The sequence below is a fragment of the Coffea eugenioides genome, chromosome 8 (assembly GCF_003713205.1).
Source record: "Coffea eugenioides isolate CCC68of chromosome 8, Ceug_1.0, whole genome shotgun sequence".
NCBI classification, from domain to species: Eukaryota; Viridiplantae; Streptophyta; class Magnoliopsida; order Gentianales; family Rubiaceae; genus Coffea; species Coffea eugenioides.
In genome coordinates this window covers 16,250,692-16,272,615 of record NC_040042.1, presented here as the reverse complement: position 1 = coordinate 16,272,615, position 21,924 = coordinate 16,250,692, and the positions used below count along the sequence as shown (strand labels likewise).

The following is a 21,924-nucleotide window of genomic DNA, read 5'->3' as shown; positions in this document are numbered from 1 at the left end:
GAGCATGCCAGATGATAAAACTAAGGAAAAATGCATGATATGTAGTGAACAAGCAAATGATGTGCTAACGAGGGGAAATCCCTAAGGGTCTAGCGTTGGACTAGCCCATCTATGAATTCCGACTAGCGTTGGACTAGCGGAAACGTACATTCATCTATTCCATTCATTCATGACTATGAAAGCAAGTAGACATGCCAAAATACTCGTAAACACATAGCACATAGCATTTAGCATGCTCGACTAGATGCAAGAGCCTAATAAAGCAATTAAACATGTAGCAACAAAAACAAGCAAGGGGAAGGGGAAGTGGACCAGATGCTCTCCGAGCCCTATCTATTACAAGCCAAGAGGTGTACACATACCCCATAAAAGCATAAAGGGGAAGGGGAAATGGACAAGATGCTCTCCGAGCGCTATCTATTACAAGCCAAGAGGTGTACAGATACCCCATAAAAACTTAAATAAAAGTAAAGATAAGTAAATGCATGCAAGGAGGTAAGGAAAGCGAAGTAGACATGCATATTCACATAACACGTAGGAGCACGTAAGGTCAAATGTAGTGCAAATGAGGGATAGAGTGTACCTCCCTTGAATTGACGCCCCAATGAAGTGAAATTATTCAATTACCCTCCAAAATAATAAAAAGGTCAAGGCACCACTTTATTTAAGAAAAATTAAAAGAAATGGGCAAAACAAGGCTCACTTAGTCATAAAGCCCCTAAAGTCATGAATTAAGTGCAATTGAAACAAAGCATGGTAGTCAATTGAAACAAATAAGCAATGAAGTTGTACGATTAAAAGTGATCAAGGACCAAATTGAGGAAATCATTCAATTGACTGGGCCATAGTAGGACAAGGGGAGACTTGGGGGGCCAAAGTGTAATTGTCGAAAATTTTCCATGCAAACTCATGCAAAGCTACGCAGCTTATGTTTCTACAACTCAAAATCGGCTGCCATTTCATTTCAAATGAGAAATTCAGATAAAACTTTGATTCAACGACTTGTCATCTAAACTTCGAAACTTAACTCAAACCACAAAGCACATATTCCACATCCAAATCAAACAGAATTTATAAGTAAACCACATGCAAAGATGGCTGACCAACTCGTTATCAAAACACCCGCAACTTAGCACAACTTGTGACATTACTTCATGATATCTAATGTAGGAGTAAGTAAATCAACTATGGTTCAAACGTCGAAGACCTCTGGCTACCCACGGATCAAACAAACCAAAGCACTCAACAAGCAAAAAATGAAATTTTTGCTGCAACTTTCTGCTGCAACTTTGCAGCTCCATTCACGCGAACTTCTCCAAACAAAATGCACCAAGCTCACGGTTTATCAATCCAAACCAATAAAAGTCTCAACCCATCCCAGGAACTTCAGCCAAGGCAACAAGATAATAAAAAATGCAGCAAAACGGAGTGGGCTTGCTGTGAGCATAGTTTGTGCAGAAATTTTAAGGTAACTTCGATGCAGCTGTTGCCATTGTTTTCATTGTAAATTTCACAGGCATGATTTTTGTTCTTGCAGATGCTAATGGCAGCGAGAAAAAGACCAAAATCCCAGATTCGAAAAGAAACCCAGCATTCGGAACAGAGGTAGACAAACTCAAAGACACAAAACGCAAACCCCTTTTGTATACCCTATCCAGAATTTCAGCAGAAACAGGCCCCGCAAATCCCCTCCCCTTTCAAAGCTAGCATCTTGACATTAAAGTACAACCTATAAACAAACACCAAACACACCTCAAACTGGACGTGCAAGATGACAGCAAACAAAAGATGACAGCTTTAATGCAGAATGTAAAGCGTGGGGCTCCAATCACACATATATAGGCTTGGAAAATTTAAAGGATTAGCGTCTGAAAAGACAGAGTTTTCATGAGAGAAATGGCTTACAGTGGCCTTCCTTTGGTTGAAAGATCCGGACTGAAACTAACAGAAAGCGGTGGTAGCAGCTTCTTGCTTCGGTCAACACCTCCTGGCTTGGCCCTCTCGTTTCTCTTTCTGCCGTTGTCTCGCTCTCTCTTCCTTCAGTGCTGTCCCTTTTCCTTCTTACCAAAGTTCCCCCTTTCTCTGCCTTCTTAGTGTTTCCTTTTTATCGTTCAAAAACCTCTCTTTTTCCAGCCCTCAACCTTCAAAACTCTATCCGTCCACTCAAAACTCTCCCCCGGCTGCTGTTTCCTTTTTCCTTTCTCCTGCAGATTTGCGGCCGTTACTCCCCCCTTTGTCTCTCTCCACCTCTCTCACTCTTTCTCCTCAACCCTCTCCATTGCTGCCCTCAATCTCTCAGACCAAACCCTCAGCTCTCGATCCCTCTATTTCTTTTCCTCCTCTGCTGTTTTTTTTTTTTTTCTTTTCTTTTGCCGTTCATCTTTTATCCCCCGTTGGTTCTCTCCAATCTCCCCCCCCTTGCGGCTATAGCTTCTTCTTTTTCTATTTATATCCAGCTCGCCTAAACCTCAGTCCTTCTTCTGCAATTTGCAGCCAGGGGCTGCCCCAAAGTCCCTTGCAAGCTGCGACCAAAACGCAGCTTGCGTACCGTGGTTTTTTTTTTTTTTTTTTTTTTTTAATCTTCAACTTAATAAATATAGAAATGATAAAATATAAATAATAATAACAAATTAACAAAAACCAAGTAATAATAATAAGAATAATAAAACAAAAATAACTTTAAACAAAAAACTAAACAAAAATGGCTATTTTTAATTTTTCAATTTTTCATTTTTTCATCATTTTCTTTCTCTCAAAATAACTTAATAAAAATAACTAATGTGCCCAAAGATTGAATTTAAAGAAATAAACATATTTTTGTGAACAAATTTTCCTTTTTTTCCTTTTTTTCATTTTTCTAATCCAACTAAAACCTATTTTTCCCTTTTCTTCTTTTCCCTCTTTTTCTTTAATTTTCTCTTTTCTTTTTTATGATTTTCCATTTTCATTTTTCTTTCAAGAAAGCAAAAAAAACAAAATGACTAAAATGATTTTTCTTTTCTTTCTAAAAACTCTATAAACTTAAAAACTAAAAAAACTAAAAACTAAAAACTAAAAACTAAAATTTAAAACTTAAAAGTGATTAAAAACCTAAAATGACAAAATAAAAATGAATAGACAAACTAAAAGGGCAAAATGAATAAAACTAAAATAAAATAACAACTAGAAATGTAAAACACACAACAATGAACTAAATGCAAGCGATCTAAAATAAAAATCATGAAGTAGATGCCACATACAAATTATTCAAAATTTGGTGTCTACAGTTTGCCCCTCTTTGTCTGAGTTTTGAAAAAACTCGAGACAAAGAAGTGGATACCAAATACTTACCTGTGTTATTGGGCTGCAAAAGATTCCGACGAACCGGAATTCTAATACGAGACTGACCCGAACATAAAAAAAAAAGACGGGACTGACCCGAACAGGAATTTAAACGGGACTGACCCGAACAGGAAAAATAAAACGGGACTGACCCGAACAGGAATTTAAATTTTGGGATAGACCCACGGGATGTTGTGAAGTTGGCGGCACGAAATCCAGGCCCAACGTGATTTTTGGAATGTTGGCGGCACGAAATCCAGGCCCAACTTGATGTTTGTGAGGTTGGCGGCACGAAATCCAGGCCCAACTTGATGTTTGGAACGTTGGCGGCACAAAATCCAGGCCCAACAGAATTTTTTTGGAAGTTGGCGGCACGAAATCCAGGCCCAACGTGATTTTTGGAATGTTGGCGGCACGAAATCCAGGCCCAACTTGATGTTTGTGAGGTTGGCGGCACGAAATCCAGGCCCAACTTGATGTTTGGAACGTTGGCGGCACAAAATCCAGGCCCAACAGAATTTTTGGAATGTTGGCGGCACGAAATCCAGGCCCAACTTGATTTTTGGAATGTTGGCGGCACAAAATCCAGGCCCAACGTGGTGATGTGAAGTTGGTGGCACGAAAACCAAGCCCAACGTGACATTTGTGATGTTGGCGGCACCTAGTCCAGGCCCAACGTGATAAAGTGAAGTTGGTGGCACGAAAACCAAGCCCAACGTGATAAAGTGAAGTTGGTGGCACGAAAACCAAGCCCAACGTGATAAAGTGGTGGCACGAAAACCAAGCCCAACGTGACATTGTGATGTTGGCGGCACGAAAACCAAGCCCAACGTGATAAAGTGAAGTTGGTGGCACGAAAACCAAGCCCAACGTGATAGAGTGATGTTGGCGGCACGAAAACCAAGCCCAACGTGATAAAGTGAAGTTGGTGGCACGAAAACCAAGCCCAACGTGATAGAGTGATGTTGGCGGCACGAAACTCAGGCCCAACGGGATTTGGTGAATGGTCAGTGGGATAAGACCCAGTCCTGCCATCCAATTGGTCAAGAAATTGAATTTGATTTGTCAAGAAGCAAGAAATTAAATTTGACTTTCCAAGAGACAAGAATTTGAACTTGATTTTTGATTTTTGACTTTTGAATTTTTCGGATTTTTGAAAATTTTTCGAATTTTCGAATTTTTGATATACGGGAGAATCTTTTCAAAAAATGATTTGCCCAAAATTCAATTATTGTGTCACCGATCCTTCGATCTGCTTTATGATATTATTATTTTTCCCTCAAAACTTTGACTCAGCCCTTTTCCTCAGTTCAAATCATGAATATGCAGTTCTTGGACGACATCTCACAGTTCAAAATTTGCCCCAGTTGCGGTATTTGAAATGAGCATGGACCTGCAAAAGAAGTAAGCAAGTAACGCCACCACCATCCGATCAATTCCTCCTTCAAGAAATGTGTAAACATGAGTGCTTCGATGTTTTCCCCTTGATATTTTGAAAACTCAGCGTTGTTTTTTGTGATCTGATCAAATTCCATTGACTTCCAATGCTAATAAGGCCCTTAGTGTCCAGGGATTTCCGATAAATCAGGGGGGTTGCCATCTAATGAACTCAAAGAGATAAATAAGACCACGAAACTCATGAAAGAATATCTTATTTACACAACAAATGATGAAAATCATTTATTTTTTATTGAAAGAAAATTAATTTTAAAGAAATGAATCTTTAATTCGACAATTTACGCTTGAAAAACCAAAGTATTCCGACTTCAAACAAAATGCCACGCTTGACCCTTTAGACATCATCCGCCCTGAGTTTAATATCGGCAACAGAAAACCACAATGCAAGGAGGAATCTCAAATGAACCGAATCACCAGCTCTCTAATTCAACCTCACTTTTTCTCATGAAACTCTACCTTAGCGCCCCTTTAGGTTTTCACTAAGGCCATTCCCACTTTTTTTCATTCTTTTTGCTTACTTTTTCTTTCTTTCTTTTCTCTTCTTCTTCTCTTTTCCTTTTCTTTTCACAGGTCCCCTTTTCGGATTTTCACCTGATGAACAAATCCTGCCAATAGCTTTTACCAACTCAAAAAATGTGTTTTAAGAAATAATGGCATCAGTGCGACAACCCCTTCCCTTACAATATGAGTGAAGGCGTATTGACATCATTTGCCATGTGACTTAGAAAATTTCCTTAAAAGAGGTAATGCCAAGAACGGAAGCCAGGACTTTTTGGCTTTTGTAATGGGGTCTGGTGAGGTGCTAGGAAAGGTTAAGGCTTGAAGGCAGACTTCAAAAAGTAGTTCAAAAGATCTGAGATCGCATTTTCGTGTTAACCCTATTTTAGGGTTAAACCAAAACTTGCCCCAGTCTATTTTCAACTGAGATTCTCTTTCTTTCACTTTCTTTTCTCTTTTTTCTTTCACCCATCTTTCAAAATTTTGAAAATTTTCCCCAGTTTATTTTTAACTGAGGCATTCTTTTGTTCATTTCCTTTTCTTTCGACTTTCTTTCAAAAGTTGAATTTACCCCAATGTGGGGTTTTCTCTCTTTTCCTTTCCTTTCAAACTAAATTTGCCCCAGTGTGGGGTTTGCGATTCTCAGAGGTTGTCAAATGAAATGATCTATTCTCCAGGCTCAAAAGGGATAACTAGGGATATAATGTCTTAATGGGAAAAGAAGAGGGCCTGACTCTCATTCCATTCTTCACATTAACTCTAAAAGAAAACTTTCATTTATCAGATGAAAATTTCTTACACATCTCCGAATTGATTGATTGAGGGAACAAGTGCTCCACCAGGCGATACCCTTTTGATGATAAGAGCACCATACCCATTTGCGGCAAACTCTCCTTTTGGCTTCATTTTGTACTGACGAAACTCACCTTAATGCTTTGTCTTCTCGCCTGAATGATCCTGATTTGACCCTTTAAGAGTAATCACGGACCAATCCTTTCGATCATATTGACCATGATGGACAGTGTTTAACTGCTTCTTATTTCTAATCTCGATCCTGATTCTGCTTGAACTTCTTCTCTTTTTTTTTCATTCAGGCTTCTTTGAAACATTTTCGAATGTCTCTTCCCCTACTCCTTTCATTTGGAAATTCAAATTCACATTCGTGAGATCGCTGCCATCAAATTTCTGAACAGTGATATCCAAAGGGTCAGACGATTTTATTCTGGGCCATCTGAAAAGAATGTGTAAGTCACAATATATAAAACTGTACATTTTATTGAATTTCCAGACAAAACCAAACTTATGAAACGTGTCTTTGGCAGTCACTTGATTGAAAACTATTTACTAAAAAAAACATAGTTAAACGAAAGACACATGTATGAATGATTTTCATTGGTTTTAACCAAAACAACTCCCCAAATTTATCGAAATTCCCTTCAAGGGAGAGGAATCTCACTAATTCAGCCCATTCCAGGATTCTCAAATTTCTTCATTGGGGTTGGATGCCTCAAAGGCGTCCTTGTGTTCGGGAAAGGAATTTGTACTTATGCTCTGTCCCTGTTCACCCTTTTTCCTTAGCAATATCTCTCCGAATTCGATCATATCCTGGATTTCATGTTTCAATGCCCGACAATCATTGGTGGAGTGCCCGGGAGCTCCAGAATGATAAGCGCAGACCGCTTGAGGGTCATAGTCAGAAGGAAAGCGATTGGAATAGATTTTAGGAGGTATAACACCAATTTTCCCAACAGCTTTCAATTGCTCATATAATTGGTCAACAGGCCGACCTAGATTGGTGAAGGTTCGGTTTGATGTTGAATTTTGGGTGTCACTGATTTGTTGGTAGTAGTAATTTGGGCTAGGGGGTGGAATAGGTCTTGGGTTAAAAGGAGGGCGAGGTCTAGTTTGGAGACTTGGTTGAGGATTTTGAAAGGGTGGTGTGAGTACATTTGGATAATTTGGTCGAGGTTGAGAATGGTTAATAGTAGTATGATGGATAGGACGGAAGTTTGGGTAGTATGGATAGGGTGATGAATAAGCAAGGCGGTTTGAAAATCTAGGTCTGGCCGAGGGGCCCTGATTCCCAACAAAAGCAGTTTCCTCTTCTTTTCCCTTAGATTGGGATTTTTTCCCACTGTCATTCTGGCCTTGCAGAGCCTCTAGTTGCATCTTCAATGTTGACACATTAATAATTTTTCCGGCCTTCACAAACTCATCAAATTCTTCCAATTTATTGACAATTTCGGCAAAGGAACACCCGGTCATTCGAAAAATTTCCTCAAAGTAAGGCGGGTCATGAGCTTTGATGAACGTGCGAACAATCTCGTTTTCAGTCATAGGAGGCTCCACCTTGGCGGCCAATTTCCTCCATCTCTTTGCGTACGTCTTGTGGTCCTCAGATGGTTTTCTTTTAGTCCCCTCAAGTGTGGCCCTCGTTGGAGCGAGCTCGCAATTGTATTCGTATTGCCTCATAAAAGCAGTTGACAAATCCATCCAAGATCTCATATCCTCAGGCTTCAAATTGGAATACCAATCCAACGCGTCACCTTCTAAGCTTTCAGGAAACAAACGAACTGGTAGATTCTCGTCATCTATTGGCTTACCCAACTTGTTGGCAAACATTCGGAGGTGCGTCTTGGGGTTGCCCGTTCCATCATACTTGCTAAACTTGGGGGTTTTGAAACCCATGGGCAATTGCATATCCGGAAATAGGCACAGCTCGTTGTAGTCCAACCCTCCTTGTTTGTTCAAGCCTTGGCTTTTCCTTATGAAATCCTCAAACCGATCCAATCGCTTTAGCAAATTCTTATCCACTGGTGCGGATGACTCCCCGGCTTCAATTTTCCCTTGAGCAGCGGTATCTAGGGTGAACGGCTCAGCGGTGGGGTAATAATAAGGTCCCCGTGGCTCGAATGCCATGCTCATAGTAATTGGCGGATAATTTTGGGGAATTTGGACATGAGGAGGGTTTGTTTGGATGTGAGGTACATAAGCAGGTTGCGGGCCATGAGTGGAATAAGTAAAGGCTTCCTCAGGTGGGTTTATGACTTGTGAAGTAACAAAGGTTTGAGTATAAGGTAAAAATATGGGTTGAGGTCCAGATTGGCCAGGAGGTAAGGGCTCATGTTGTTCATCGCTAGCACCACTAGCTACCAATTGATCGATTACGCGCCGTTGGGCCATCATTTCAACGCTCAGCTCATTAAATCGGTTTAGAACTTCGCTCAGTTGAGCTCCCATACTTGCCAAGTCAGTCGGTGATGTGGTGGCGGGCCTATCAGACGATTCTGGATGGGTACTCATGTTTACACTATCTCTTGAAGCTCAGCTACGCGATCGGGTGATAATGGGGCTTTTCGGGTAGCTATATACTACCTGAGAATGTAGGAAAACCCTTATTAAATGCCCTTCTTGATTGACTGTTGTCAAAAAGAAAAGAAAAAGGAAACGAAAAGGACAGGAGTTAGTAAAAATTAAAATAATTGGGATGCATGTCCTATGGGGGAACCCTTTTTGTGCCAAGGGTAGGCCTAGCATGAAAATGTAATCCTCCAGAGCAGGCACTATACAATACCTGATGGATCCAATCAGCTTATGGAGTGAAAAATAATTTTGAAAGAATTTGGTCAATTAGGGTGACGAGAGATATTTATCAAAATGAGGTCAATGTCCGAATGGATGGATCACTTTTGATCGGTACAAGAATTTGCAAAAACGCACGGGTTTGACCTTGACGAACTTCCTATCGAAAAGATTGGAATTCGTTGATAAAATTTCTCAGCGAATTACGGGTCAAAACCCTAATTGATCAAGTGGTTAGATGCAATGGACGGTTTTCTTCAAAATTGACTAGATTTTCCAATTTGGAATTTGACAATGAAACCCTAATAGGGCAAATGGGTTGAATGAAATTGACAATTTATTTAAAATCGACCGAATTACCCTAAAAAGGGAAACAAGTCAAATGAATTGAATGAAATTTATCCAAAATTAATCAGATCACCCTAAAAAGGGTAAATTGATCAAATAGATTGAACGACACTTGATCTATTCAAAAAAATCGGCTCGGTTGCCCTAAAAATGGGTAAATTGGTCAAAAGACCCTAAAAAGGGTAAATTGGTCAAAAGACCCTAAAGAGGGTAATTTGGTCAAATGAATTGATAATTTATTCAAAAGCGACCGAATGACCCTAAAAAGGGTAAATTGGTCAAAGGACCCTAAAAAGGGTAAATTGGTCAAATGAATTGACGATTTATTCAAAATCGACCGAATGACCCTAAAAGGGTAAATTGGTCAAAGGACCCTAAAAAGGGTAAATTGGTCAAATGAATTGACGATTTATTCAAAATCGACCGAATGACCCTAAAAGGGTAAATTGGCCAAAAGACCCTAAAAAGGGTAATCATCCGGCCATTGGTTATTTCAAAAATATTGAAGTGCATTAGTCTATAACCTTCTAAAAATCGAATTTTGGCCTCAATTTATTTATTGTCTCAAAAGGAGGAATCATTTGTGAATTTCTTCAAATTAATGTCCTTCGCGCAAGGGATTTTTACCAATTTTTGATAAAATGGCCAAAAAGTGATTATTAGATGCTCATATTCCAAAGATCACTCCATGAAAACGATCGGATCCTACCTTACCTTGTGCACTACCCCTTTGGATGGTACAAAATGTAAACGTGCAAGTCTCACTGGATTAAGTATCCGAGACACAAGGTGGCTTATCCTAAACACGGGATTCCCTATGTGGCATTCCCTTTCTATGGTTTATGCATGATGCCAGTTTATTAAAGCAGTAAAACATGCAATTTGGAATGAAATCATGATCTAAAAGGACCTTTTATACGCCAAGGTAGGCCTAGAATGATATGCGATTACTAATCTATGAATGCAATATACCAAAATATTTAAACGTGCAATAACCTATCTATAAGGGTAGGTTTCTAAAAGGAGGTCGTACCAGACCTCTTATTTGCTAGAGTTTGTGAATGCAATGGGGACACAAAACCAAGAAAAATTAGCTCAGCCAGATAAATGCACATAACACATTGTCATAACAAGATAAAGCAATCAAAGAAATAAAGCAATAAAAAGGAACAAGGGGTTGGACCCCTCCCCTCGTGAATAGTGTCCCTAGCTTAGGATAAGGCCGACTCTGCCCTAGGCAAGCTATCATGGATGCATGAGGTTGGGGTTCGCTAATGCATCTAGACTCGATAAGCTCAGGTCCCCGAGCCTTCAGACTTAGAAACCAAGGGTCATCAATCCCAAGGTTCTTTGTCGGTGGCTCGAGCGATTCCCCAAACACCGCTACGCACACATCGTGTCACGGCTACGTGTTTGAGTGAATCTATCAAAATCCTCAACTTTCGACTAAAAGCTAAAGGCTATCAACCCATAGCTTAAAGCGGAAGATTGAGTGACCTATTGGATCATGCTACACACACATCGTGTCGTGATCACATGTCCAAGTGGGTCGCCTAATCCTAGTAGGGTGGAGTGGCGTGACAAGCCACTAAAAGAAAAATAAATGAAGGGTGAATAATAAAGCGTATGCACGTATGCTAGTGCTCGTTTGGAGGGGAGGGATCAAGAACCAACGCGAGGCTCTAAGGTGATGTCCCCCACCCAAATGCAATGCAAGCGCGAGATAACAAGTAAACATTCATTCAAACATACATCCGTGAGTCGAGGGATTGGTTTGATTACGTACATAAGACAAAAGGTCCTAAAAATGAAAAATGCAATCCTAATATCCACATGCAATGCATAAAAAGGGTAGAAAAAGGAAACGAATGGCTAAGTCAAATGCTTGGACCCACTTAGGAAGTCCCCAGTGGAGTCGCCAACTGTCGCGCCCCACTTTTCGAAATGAATTGTGTGAATTGTGTGTGAAGTGTGGTGTGAGCATGTGCAAAAATGAAAAGTAAAAAGGCCATGGGACTTTGGAAAGCGACGATTTGGCCAAATGAAATTTTTTAAAAAGGGTTTTTTTAAATATGAAAACGGAGTCGCCACTTGGTATAGATTTGGGGTGTACCAAGTCACCCAAAAAGTGTTTTTAAAGACAAAGTAGTAAAAACCCTTTTTAAAACGACTCCTAGTCCACGTAAGCCAAAGAAAAAGGTTCGGGGGTCACGTTTGACAAAGGGGAAGGCAAGGATAGAATCCAAGGCACCCCTTTGACCTAGCCAAGGCTAGTTGCGCGACTTAACCTTACCTTTCCTAATTTTCTACCCAATATATGTTCGCACGTTGGACATGACTATATGAATGCAAAAACCTAGACCTAGGGGGATCGGGGGAAATTTCTCTTCAAAGGTCGAGTGGTGCCAATCACATTAATTGTGAAGCCCAATAATGATCCTTTTGGAGAGGTCACACCTAAATCTAAATGACGTGAAAAATGAGTGGAATGCATGTCATGTGAAAGTGTAAGTTTGTGTGAAGTGAGAAAGATGATAAAAGTAATAAGATAAGAGTGAAGGTGTGCAAATGTAGATGAAAGTACTCGTGTGCGAGTGAAGATAAAATGTTCGTGTGCAAGTGAAGATAAAAGGGTTCGTGTGCAAGTGGAGACAAAAAAGTGTTCGTGTGCAAGTGAAGGTGATAAAAAGGTGCATGTGTGCAAATGAGACAAAAGTGAAAGTGTAATGATAGAGTGGATTGAGAATGCATGAGCCTAGGGAATTCATGCGTATTGGGTACGGGGAGACCTAAATCGTGACTTGATTTTCCCTTTGATTAGAAGGCGAAACTAGCGTGCTAAGGCTATCGAGTAGCCACACTCGCTCGTTTCCCTTATCGGAAGGGGACCCTCAAGTGAATGGACCCTACAACTATCATGATATGCAAAAATCCTAAAATGAAGGGAAAGGGGGTTCGAGGAGCATGCCAAGTGATAAAACTAAGAAAAATGCATGATATGTGGTGAACAAGCAAATGATATGCTAATGAGGGGGAAATCCCTAAGGGTCTAGCGTTGGACTAGCCCATTCTATGAATTCCGACTAGCGTTGGACTAGCGGAAACGTACATTCATCCATTCCATTCATTCATGGCTATGAAAGCAAGTAGACATGCCAAAATACTCGTAAACACATAGCACATAACATTTAGCATGCTCGACTAGATGCAAGAGCCTAATAAAGCAATTAAACATGTAGCAACAAAAACAAGCAAGCAAGGGGAAAGGGAAGTGGACCAGATGCTCTCCGAGCCCTATCTATTACAAGCCAAGAGGTGTACACATACCCCATAAAAGCATAAAGGGGAAGGGGAAATGGACAGATGCTCTCCGAGCCCTATCTATTACAAGCCAAGAGGTGTACACATACCCCATAAAACTTAAATAAAAGCAAAAGCAAGTAAATGCATGCAAGGAGGTAAGGAAAGCGGAGTAGGCATGCATATTCACATAACACGTAGGAGCACGTAGGGTCAAATGAAAGGCAAATGAAGGATAGAGTGTACCTCCCTTGAAGCGACGCCCTAACGCAGTGAAATTACTAACTTACCCTCCAAAATAATAAAAAGGTCAAGGTACCACTTAAATTATCAAATAATCACACGAAACAAAAATTAAATATGAAAAATGAAAGTTAAACACTAAATTGAGTCAAGCAAAGTATTTACATAGACAAACCAACCATGTACAAAGCAATTAATACAAGAGGGACTTAATTAGAAGGACTGAAAATTTCTGAAAAAAGAGTAAAATAAAATTCCAAAATTGATGACTTAAGATGAGACCCATAAAAAATCAAATGCAAAAATGTGATTAGACCACAAATCCAAGCTAAAAAATTCTATTAAAACTTATTGAACCTCAAAATGCATCCTAAAACTCACTAAACGTCTTACCCAAAATCATGTCAAAGCAAACCAAAAGCAATTAAGATTCTAGAATGACAAAAGTGATTAAATTATTCAACTAATTGGACCATAACAAGACAAGGGAGAACTTAGGGGGTTAAAGTGCAAGTGTTTTAGGACCTAATTGTAAGAAATCAGCACATATTTGGGCCTTTGAAGAAATGATTGAAAATTAAGGGTTAAAGCATAAATTTCAGAACTATTTCATGCATGCAACGTAAAAGATTTCTGCATTTTGAAGTTCTCTGCAACTAAAACACATGCCGGATGCATTCATTTCTTTTCTTCGCATACAGATTTCAACCACTTTGATCGGAAAAACTTTTAACCACAACATTAAAAATTAATCTAAACGTCATAACACACAAATTCAGAATTCGAACAAACTCAAATATAGAAGAAAACTGATGCAAAGACACAAGGAAGCTACGGCATTTCTTATCCATTTCACCATCCTTTAACAGTTTCAGCCGAATTGAAAACTGGAATCAAGGCAAAAAGATAACAAAGCTTTCTTCCCATTTTTATCCTAAAACATGTAGATTTAATCACCAAGATGGTCGGACACAATCATGCAAAATCTGAACAACTACAACAACTTAAAACATTCCTGCAACCAGAAGAAACTCTCGATATGGATTGAAATTTGATGAGTATCTAGATTTTTTAAAAGCTAAACAAGCAAACACAGCCAGTCTTAATCATCCATTCAGCCGAGCATTACATCTTTGTTTGCCGCAGAATCAGAGCTGGAAGTCTGAGTTGCTTAGCAGCAAAAGAAACGGCAAGAGACGCAGCTCACATAAGCCTCTCGGTTCAAACATTTAAAATGCAGCAAGGCAACGTAATCCAAATTCCATGAATACTTGTGAAATCCCAAACTCTAGCCTTTCAAGATGACAGACCCAAACCAGAAAATGAATGCCCAAATGCAACTTAACCAAGAAAAACACAGCAAAACTATCAAGGGGACCTGAGCATAGCCAGCGAAAATAGCAGAATGCAGCGAAGGATGATTATCATTCACGTGGGAGCTTGGGTGTTTGTCTTTCAGCAACTATTTGGACATGATGCAAGTACTTCACCCCCCAAGCATAAAAACCCAACACCCCTTGTCTAATTCTTCTTTCCAACATAGGGTCAACCAGTAAACTGGATGACCGAAGTATTGGCGAGCAAGTGCAGGTAAGAAAAACAGCAAAAAAGCATGCGAGAACTTTTCTGTTTCTGATGGATCAAACGAAACTTGTCTAACTTCAGCAAATTCCACGGAAAGAATCCAGGCGAAGGAAACAAAATGACCAACTTGAAAAATCTGGTTCGCAATATCTGAAAAACTTTGTAACTCTTCCATGTTTACTTCATCGGATTCATATACTTTACAAACAATTTCCGATCTAAAATCATGCAACCATACGACTCAACACTAAGCAAACCCAATCGATAGAACAAGAGGTGAGAACTGCAAAGCTTTACCACATTTCAACCTTAACAAACATCACACAAGCCAAGCAAACATACCAGCCCCACTGTGAATTTTAATCCCAAAGACCAAACTTAAACCAATCTACAGAAATGAAATGGAAAGCTACGAAGGACCACCGACCGACATGTTGCAAGAAAAAGATATCAACCCGCGATCACAGAAAACAGTTTCTAAGTCTAAAAGGTAAAGGTGTTACCTTTAACTACAAGATGAGCCGGGGAATGACCGTGAAAGGATTGGGAAGATTCTGCTAGGACTTCGAAAGATATCAACGGGAGGCCAGTGATGATGGCGCAGCACCGTCGTTGCAACCTCACATTTCCTTCCTTCTTCGCACTGTCGCCGCTCTTTCTATCAACCGTCCTCTTTTGCTTTCTTCCAAGGTTTTCCTTTTTCCCTTACCAGAATCTCTATTTCTACCCACGGCCCTTTCTATTTTCTACCTCCCCACGTGGTTCCCCCCTCCTCTCAGTTTTTCTGGTTTCTCCTTTCAGCCCACCGAAGCCTCAGCTCTCCTCTCGCCATCCCTGTTTTCTTTCCCTTTTGCTGTGTTTCTGTCCCTCCGGCCCTCTCTCTCTCTTCGTGGGTTTCTCCTGTAGCTCTTCTCTTGCTCCTCACTCAGACCTCTCCAATTTTCTTAGCCGTGAACTCTCTCTCAAACCAAAACCCTTGCTCAGTTTTTCTTTTAGCCTGCCGATGCTCTCCCCAAAAAACTCCCTCTTGCGGCTGATGTTTTCTTTCTTTTATATGGAACTCCAAGGCCCTTAAACCCTCCACTGAATGGTCAGGATGAAGGCCAGCCTCTGCCTTCATCCTGCCCTTCAATGGCACGTACGAAGTTAGCCCTTTGCAAGCTGCCAAAAATGCAGCTTGCAGGCCACGATCCCTTTTTTTTTTTTTTTTTTTTTTTTTTTTTTCAAGAAAACTAATACAACTTGATAATTACAGAAATGATAAAATAAATAATAACAAAATTACACAAACCAGGTAATAATAATTATAACAAAACAAAAATAATTTTAAACAAAACACTAAACAAAATGGCCATTTTTTAATTTTCAATTTTTCTCTTTTCATCATTTTCTTTCTCTCAAAATAACTTAATAAAAATAACTAAAGTGCCCAAAGATTGAATTTAAAGAAATAAACATATTTTGGTGAACAATTTTTCCTTTTTTCCTTTTTCCTCTTTTTTTCATTTTTCCAATCCAACTAAAGCCTATTTTTGAATTTTTCTTCTTTTCCTCTTTTTCTTTAATTTCTTTTTTCTCCTTTTTATGATTTTGCATTTTCATTTTTCTTTCAAGAAAGCAAAAAAAACAAAATGACTAAAATGATTTTTCTTTTCTTTCTAAAAACTCTATAAACTTAAAAACTAAAAAAACAAAAAACTAAAAACTAAAAACTAAAATCTAAAACTTAAAAGTGATTAAAAACCTAAAATGACAAAATAAAAATGAATAGACAAACTAAAAGGGCAAAATGAATAAAACTAAAATAAAATAACAACTAGAAATGCAAAACACACAACAATGAACTAAATGCAAGCGATCTAAAATAAAAATCATGAAATAGATGCCACATACAAATTATTCAAAATTTGGTGTCTACAGACTTCTTCTTCTATTTCTTGTTCTACTGTACACATATGAGTTATGTATCAATTGTGAGTTACCAATTGAACAATTATGTAATATACTATTTTACAGAGTAGTTCTTATATTGTAATTGCTAAGTCACTGCGTGTTACACTTATCCAACTTCATGTTCAGTCACACTAGCGGAGCAAAACTTGTAATCTTTTTTCCACACTCAGTATGTCAAACTGAACACTATATAAATCATTTTTCGTACCTTGTTCAGCTTGTCGTCGGCTGCCCTACCTATCAACAATCGACTTCTTCTCTTTATCCTGTGATTATACAAATATGAGTTAACTAACAAACAATAGCTAGAAAGTTCACAATATGTTCATGCAATTTTACACAACAGTTCTGCTACTGTAACTTCAGAATCACTGCATGTAACAGTTATCCAACCTGCTGTCCAACATGCCTGGTTAAAATAACTTGTAACCTTTTTGCCCACAATGCATCTATCAATCTCAATGTTATATGCATTCGCGCAGCTTAACAATTTTACTCTGCGTCACTATTTATTCATATCAAATGTCTCCTTATACAACACTCTGATATATACTTAAGGAAACTATTTTTGTAACACTTTTTTCGCTTTGTATGTCACCATCAATAACATGTACAAACCACAAACAAACAAACTATAATCCGCCCACAACCATTGCTAGCCAACAAAATCTGCAATAAGTTCAAAGCAATAACTAGTACAAATGTTATATTATTACCCAAGCAATTCCACATTCCATTCACACGATTTTGCAAACACTTGGCGTACTAAGTTTTCTGCACCTGTCCTCCTCAGTGTTGGCCACCAAATTACATACCTTATACTATTTAGTACCAATAAACATTCTGTTCTATCAAAATCATTAAAGATCAATTAACCTATTCATTTATGACGTTAACAACAACTCACATCGCTGCACCACCTTGTTAAGTTTCGAAAGTGATGTCATAACATTGTTGTTTTGTTACCTGGGTGTTTCCTACTTTTTCTCTTCTCCAGATGCCCCAACGTTCCACTTTACAATTTTGATTCACTTTTACCAAGCCCTTCCAGATTTCAAACCGTGACAACTCTGCATGTTTCCACTTTACAATTTTGATTCACTTTTACCAAGCCCTTCCAGATTTCAAACCGTGACAACTCTGCATGTTGGATTGCTCCTTCATCACAAATGTATTTTTCCCTACTTTCCCCTCTCCCTAGTTTGCCCCAGCCACTTTCTTGCCTGTAGCCACTTGCTTGTTCTGCCTCCAGCCACTTTCTTATTTTCTCTTTTTGCTTCCGTTTTCTAGTGTTCTGTGTGACTGAAATTTGGCAATAGTCAGTGTGGAGGGAAACCAAAAGACTTTTGTGTTTGACGATGCATTTGTGTTTGACGCTTTGTTTGCGCGGGATTTTGTTGACTGGAGCTGACGCTTCATGACGGGCTCCGTTAGTAGCTTCATTTTCTTTTTCCCATTACTAATTGAAACACTGTCGTTTTTGCCGCTTCCCAAAACTGTTCGACGTGGCTCGTTGTGGTCCTTTCGTCTACCATTGTGAGAGGACCGTTCAGGAGCGGTCGGCCTGACGACCGCTCCTGCCCCGTATCCCTAGCTGGCCGACGCAAGCAACTAAGCAGTCGCCGTAGCTACTGGCCATTTAGGCCTGTCACTCGGAGCTGTGTGAATTGAGTTTTGACATTTTGAAACTCAACTTATATAAAATTAAAATGTTACTTTTTTAAACTCAAGTTCAATGTAACTAGGCTCATTTTTTTTGTAACTCATACTAAACTCACAAAAAAAGTCAGATATCAGACCTAATTCGAGTAAGCCCAAATTCAAATCATGTACTTTTCACGTTAATAAAACCTAGTTAAACAAAACAAATAGTCAATCCATGGACGTTTTATAATATCTATGTAAAGTTGCAATATCAATAAATGTTTAAATTTTATGACAAAAAATAGTATAGTTTATCATGACATCCATGACTCATCAATTAGAGATTAGAAAAAATAATTTATTATAAAATTAGACATCTCAAATTTAATCATTGGGAGAATTGGAGTTTTGGTTCCCAATTTATTACCAACGCGCGAAACTAGTCCCCAATCAATTGCACATAACAAATGTGGTCCCCAATCTATTCAATTTTGCTCAAAAGTGGACAATTGACGGGTTTTCATCATTTTTTGACGGAAATAAGTCACGCGAAAGCATGTGCCTGTACTTAAAATCCTTTTTCCATTTTTTTAAAGCAGAAAACTCATAAAAAACTATTTCCTGCTTTCTGGTGCCCCCATTCCTAATTAGCAAAGACAAAACTAGTCCCCCCTTCTTCTCTTCAAGCTCCAGAAACGAGAACAAAAAACCAGATGAGGCCATGCCCCCACAAGGTTGTGAAGTGTTTCCCTCAGAAACTTAAACCCAAAATGTGACAAAGACGGACGGGAAAAACTCGAAACTTGCAGGTTGCAGCAGAACCCATTGCCCGCCTCTCTTATGATCATTTCCTTGCAGAAATGCTCCCTACTGTATGCACCAGTACCACACGGTGAGAGCTTTGAAAACCCCACAAATCTCAACAGCTTTTCTTTCACACTAGTCTCTCTCTCTCTCTGCATCTTCGCTCTTCTTTGTTTTCCCTTTCACATTCTCTTCTTCTTTTATTGCCTTATTTATTATTATTACTATTAGCTCTGATTTATTATTATTATTATTATTATTATTTTCTTTTCTCTTTTTAAAGTAGTCAACACCGTGGGAGTAGAAGTAAAGAATCACATCAAACAATTCTTTATGTATACAATTCTTTAGTTATTATGAACTCCTCCCAGTAGTATTTGATTCGCTTTTAGAATTTTAATGAAAGATGATATCCAACAAGGCAATGTGATGGAGGGAGAGTAGACAGACAAAAAATAGAGAGAATAATAAATGGAAGGAATCCTGTTGCAAATGAAGCTAACGCTTACCTCTCTCTCTCTCTCCAACCTTCTCCTTCTCCAAGTTCTACTGCAATTTTCTGAACTGACCCTTCATGCTTCATAACATAAGTTGAGTCATCCTCCTCGTTTTTTCTTCGCACTTGATCATGCCCTGATCAAATTCCCGAGTACATGTACTCCTCCATTGGTTTGTTGACCCACTTTTTCCCCGGTACCCCGGGGGCGAAAGCTAAACTTTGATTTACTAGCGGAGATCCCACACCCAAAAGGCAAAACTATTCTACATTCTCAATTCCTCGACGCGCAGCTCTGGTCCAGTCAAATAGCAAATAATGTTGACTTGTATAGCTTGCTCTAAGCAACACCTCAATGCCGCATCTCTTCCCCAACCCCAGCATGATGATGACGACGACGCCGCCGCCGCCGCTATTTCCACTCCCTCCACTAGACAAGCCATCAAAGCCCTCACTTCTCAAGTACTGTAGTCTGATGTCCATCCATTACTCTGCCCTTTTCATTCTGCTACATAATTCTCTACGGAGTAATATTTTCATTCCAGTTTTACATTTGTTGATCATTAGGCATTATTATTGTGTTTTAGATCAAGGACATTGGAATAAAGGCTTCGGGTACGTACAAGAACTGCAAGCCCTGTTCTGGCTCTTCCAACCACCACAATAACCACGGGGATGACTACGCCGATTCCGAACCCGGCTCTGTCTCCGGCCGCTATCACTTCTCCTACGCTAGAGCTGCTGCTGGTAGCTCCAATTCTATGCCAAGGCGGCCCTGGGGCAGGGAAATGGAATCTAGATTGAAAGTGCTTTCCAGCAGCGAAACCACGCCCGCCTCCGTCAGTGGCTGGACAGAGTCCGTTGTGTTTATGGAAGAAGACGAGCCCAAGGAATGGGTCGCTCAGGTCGAGCCTGGCATCCTTATCACTAATTAATATAATTAACTCCATTTGCTAATTGAGTTTTGTCTTTGCTAATTAGGAATGAGGGCACCAGAAAGCAGGAAATAATTTTTTTATGAGTTTTCTTGCTTAAAAAAATGGAAAAAGGATCTTAAGTACGGGCACATGCTCTCACGTGACTTATTTCCATAAAAAAATGATGAAAACCATCAATTGTCCACTTTTGAGCCAAATTGAATAGATTGGGGACCACATTTGTTATATGCAATCGATTGGGGACTAGTTTCGCGCGTTGGTAATAAATTGGGGACCAAAACTCTAATTCTCCCTTTAGTTAAGGAAATCTTCTTAATTCCCACATAACTTGTAAAATACAAAAAAGGGAAAATTTTGCAAAATGAAAATGATATTTTCTTCTTGTTAATGTTGGAGAGTACTAAATAACTAGAATTGAATAAACAATGAAAAAAATGTGGAAAATGATAGAAGAAGTGACTTGTAATGCTGCCGAGGCAGCATTGTACGCTGTAGCAGAGGGAGATACAACAGACTATATGTTTAAAAAGCTCTTAAAATTAAATGATTTGGTTTTAGTGCATCTCAAATTCAACTCACATCTAAATGGAATAAAATATTTTGGTCTAAACTTAGTTCAACTCACATTGCATAAGATTTAGTCCAATAAATTTAGGGCCAAACTAGAACGAAGCCCAATTAACAAGCATATTGATGTTGCTATGTTAAAGTTGACAATGTTAGCTGACACGTAGCTAGGCTTAGTTTGGTCATGGGCCATTGGACTCCTTTTCATTTTTTGTTTAGGGTCTATTAAGCTTTGGGTCCATGTTTACTTTGCTAGCTTATTTTAAATCAAGCCAACCAATCATTCTAATTGTGACTCTAGGACCCACTGATAAAGACCCAAATGAATTAAATTAGACCCATCTTATGCTTGTTATTAGTTAACATTGGGCAATTTCCAATGAATGGAATATTTTTTGCCTTTGGGTCCAACTACCTATGTTATTGAATAGTATATTTTGAGTTTCATTTAAGAGTTTTCTGCACCTCCTAAAGCTGCATGTCAATCCAAGTGATTTATGTGTTTGTTAAGGCCCAACACATTTGTTTAAACTCAAATTTTATTGCCATGCATATGTTTCAATTGGTCAAGCGCAATTTTCTTTAAAAAACCCAATTTCGTTAAAATAAACTAGTTTGTACAAATAAACCCAAGAATAGTTTTAAAAGCCCAAGTTTATTTGTACACTCAAATTTAAATAAAAAGAAGGTTTTTTTCATAGATTGTGCATATCCCTAGGGTCAAGTCCAGAGTAACATCCGACCCAAACTAGTACGGACCCAATTATGTGAAAAATAGGAACTTTTCGTACGAATATTCCAATTAGGGCACTTTCTAAAAAGAGAAAATCTACTTAAAAGGAAAACTTTCCAAATAGGGAAACCTTCTAAAATGAGAAATTTTCTAAAAGGAAAAATTTTGTATTTTGGGAAACCTTTCAAGTACTCTTTATAGAAGATCAAAACATGATTTCTGTGGTTATTTAAGATAGAAATATGTAATGAAATGTAAACTAATTGAGGTATACATAATATTGACTATATTTTGAAACAATTGTAAGGCACCTTAAGATCTCATCAAAAGAGCAGATTGAGATAAGTGGTACTTGCCCCTCCGTATTTTTTCCAACACTAGAATATGAATTTCTTCAAATGAAATCCTTTGTTATTATATGCAAATGGATCATGTATGCTCATTTGTCTATGTTT

The 21,924-nt window shown here is 38.8% G+C and overlaps 2 protein-coding genes across 2 annotated transcripts; one reads left to right on the top strand and one right to left on the bottom strand.

The window, feature by feature from the left end:
* Window positions 1-6,756: 6,756 nt before the first annotated feature.
* LOC113780334 lies at window positions 6,757-8,580 on the bottom strand. The gene has a single exon (XM_027326141.1). It carries the CDS (start codon window positions 8,578-8,580, stop codon window positions 6,757-6,759), a length of 1,824 nt encoding a protein of 607 aa, XP_027181942.1.
* A 10,969-nt stretch (window positions 8,581-19,549) lies between these two features.
* Window positions 19,550-20,166, top strand: LOC113780333 (protein Brevis radix-like 3). Its single transcript, XM_027326139.1, has 2 exons — window positions 19,550-19,693; window positions 19,819-20,166. Exons 1-2 carry the CDS (start codon window positions 19,550-19,552, stop codon window positions 20,164-20,166), a joined length of 492 nt encoding a protein of 163 aa, XP_027181940.1.
* Window positions 20,167-21,924: the final 1,758 nt, after the last annotated feature.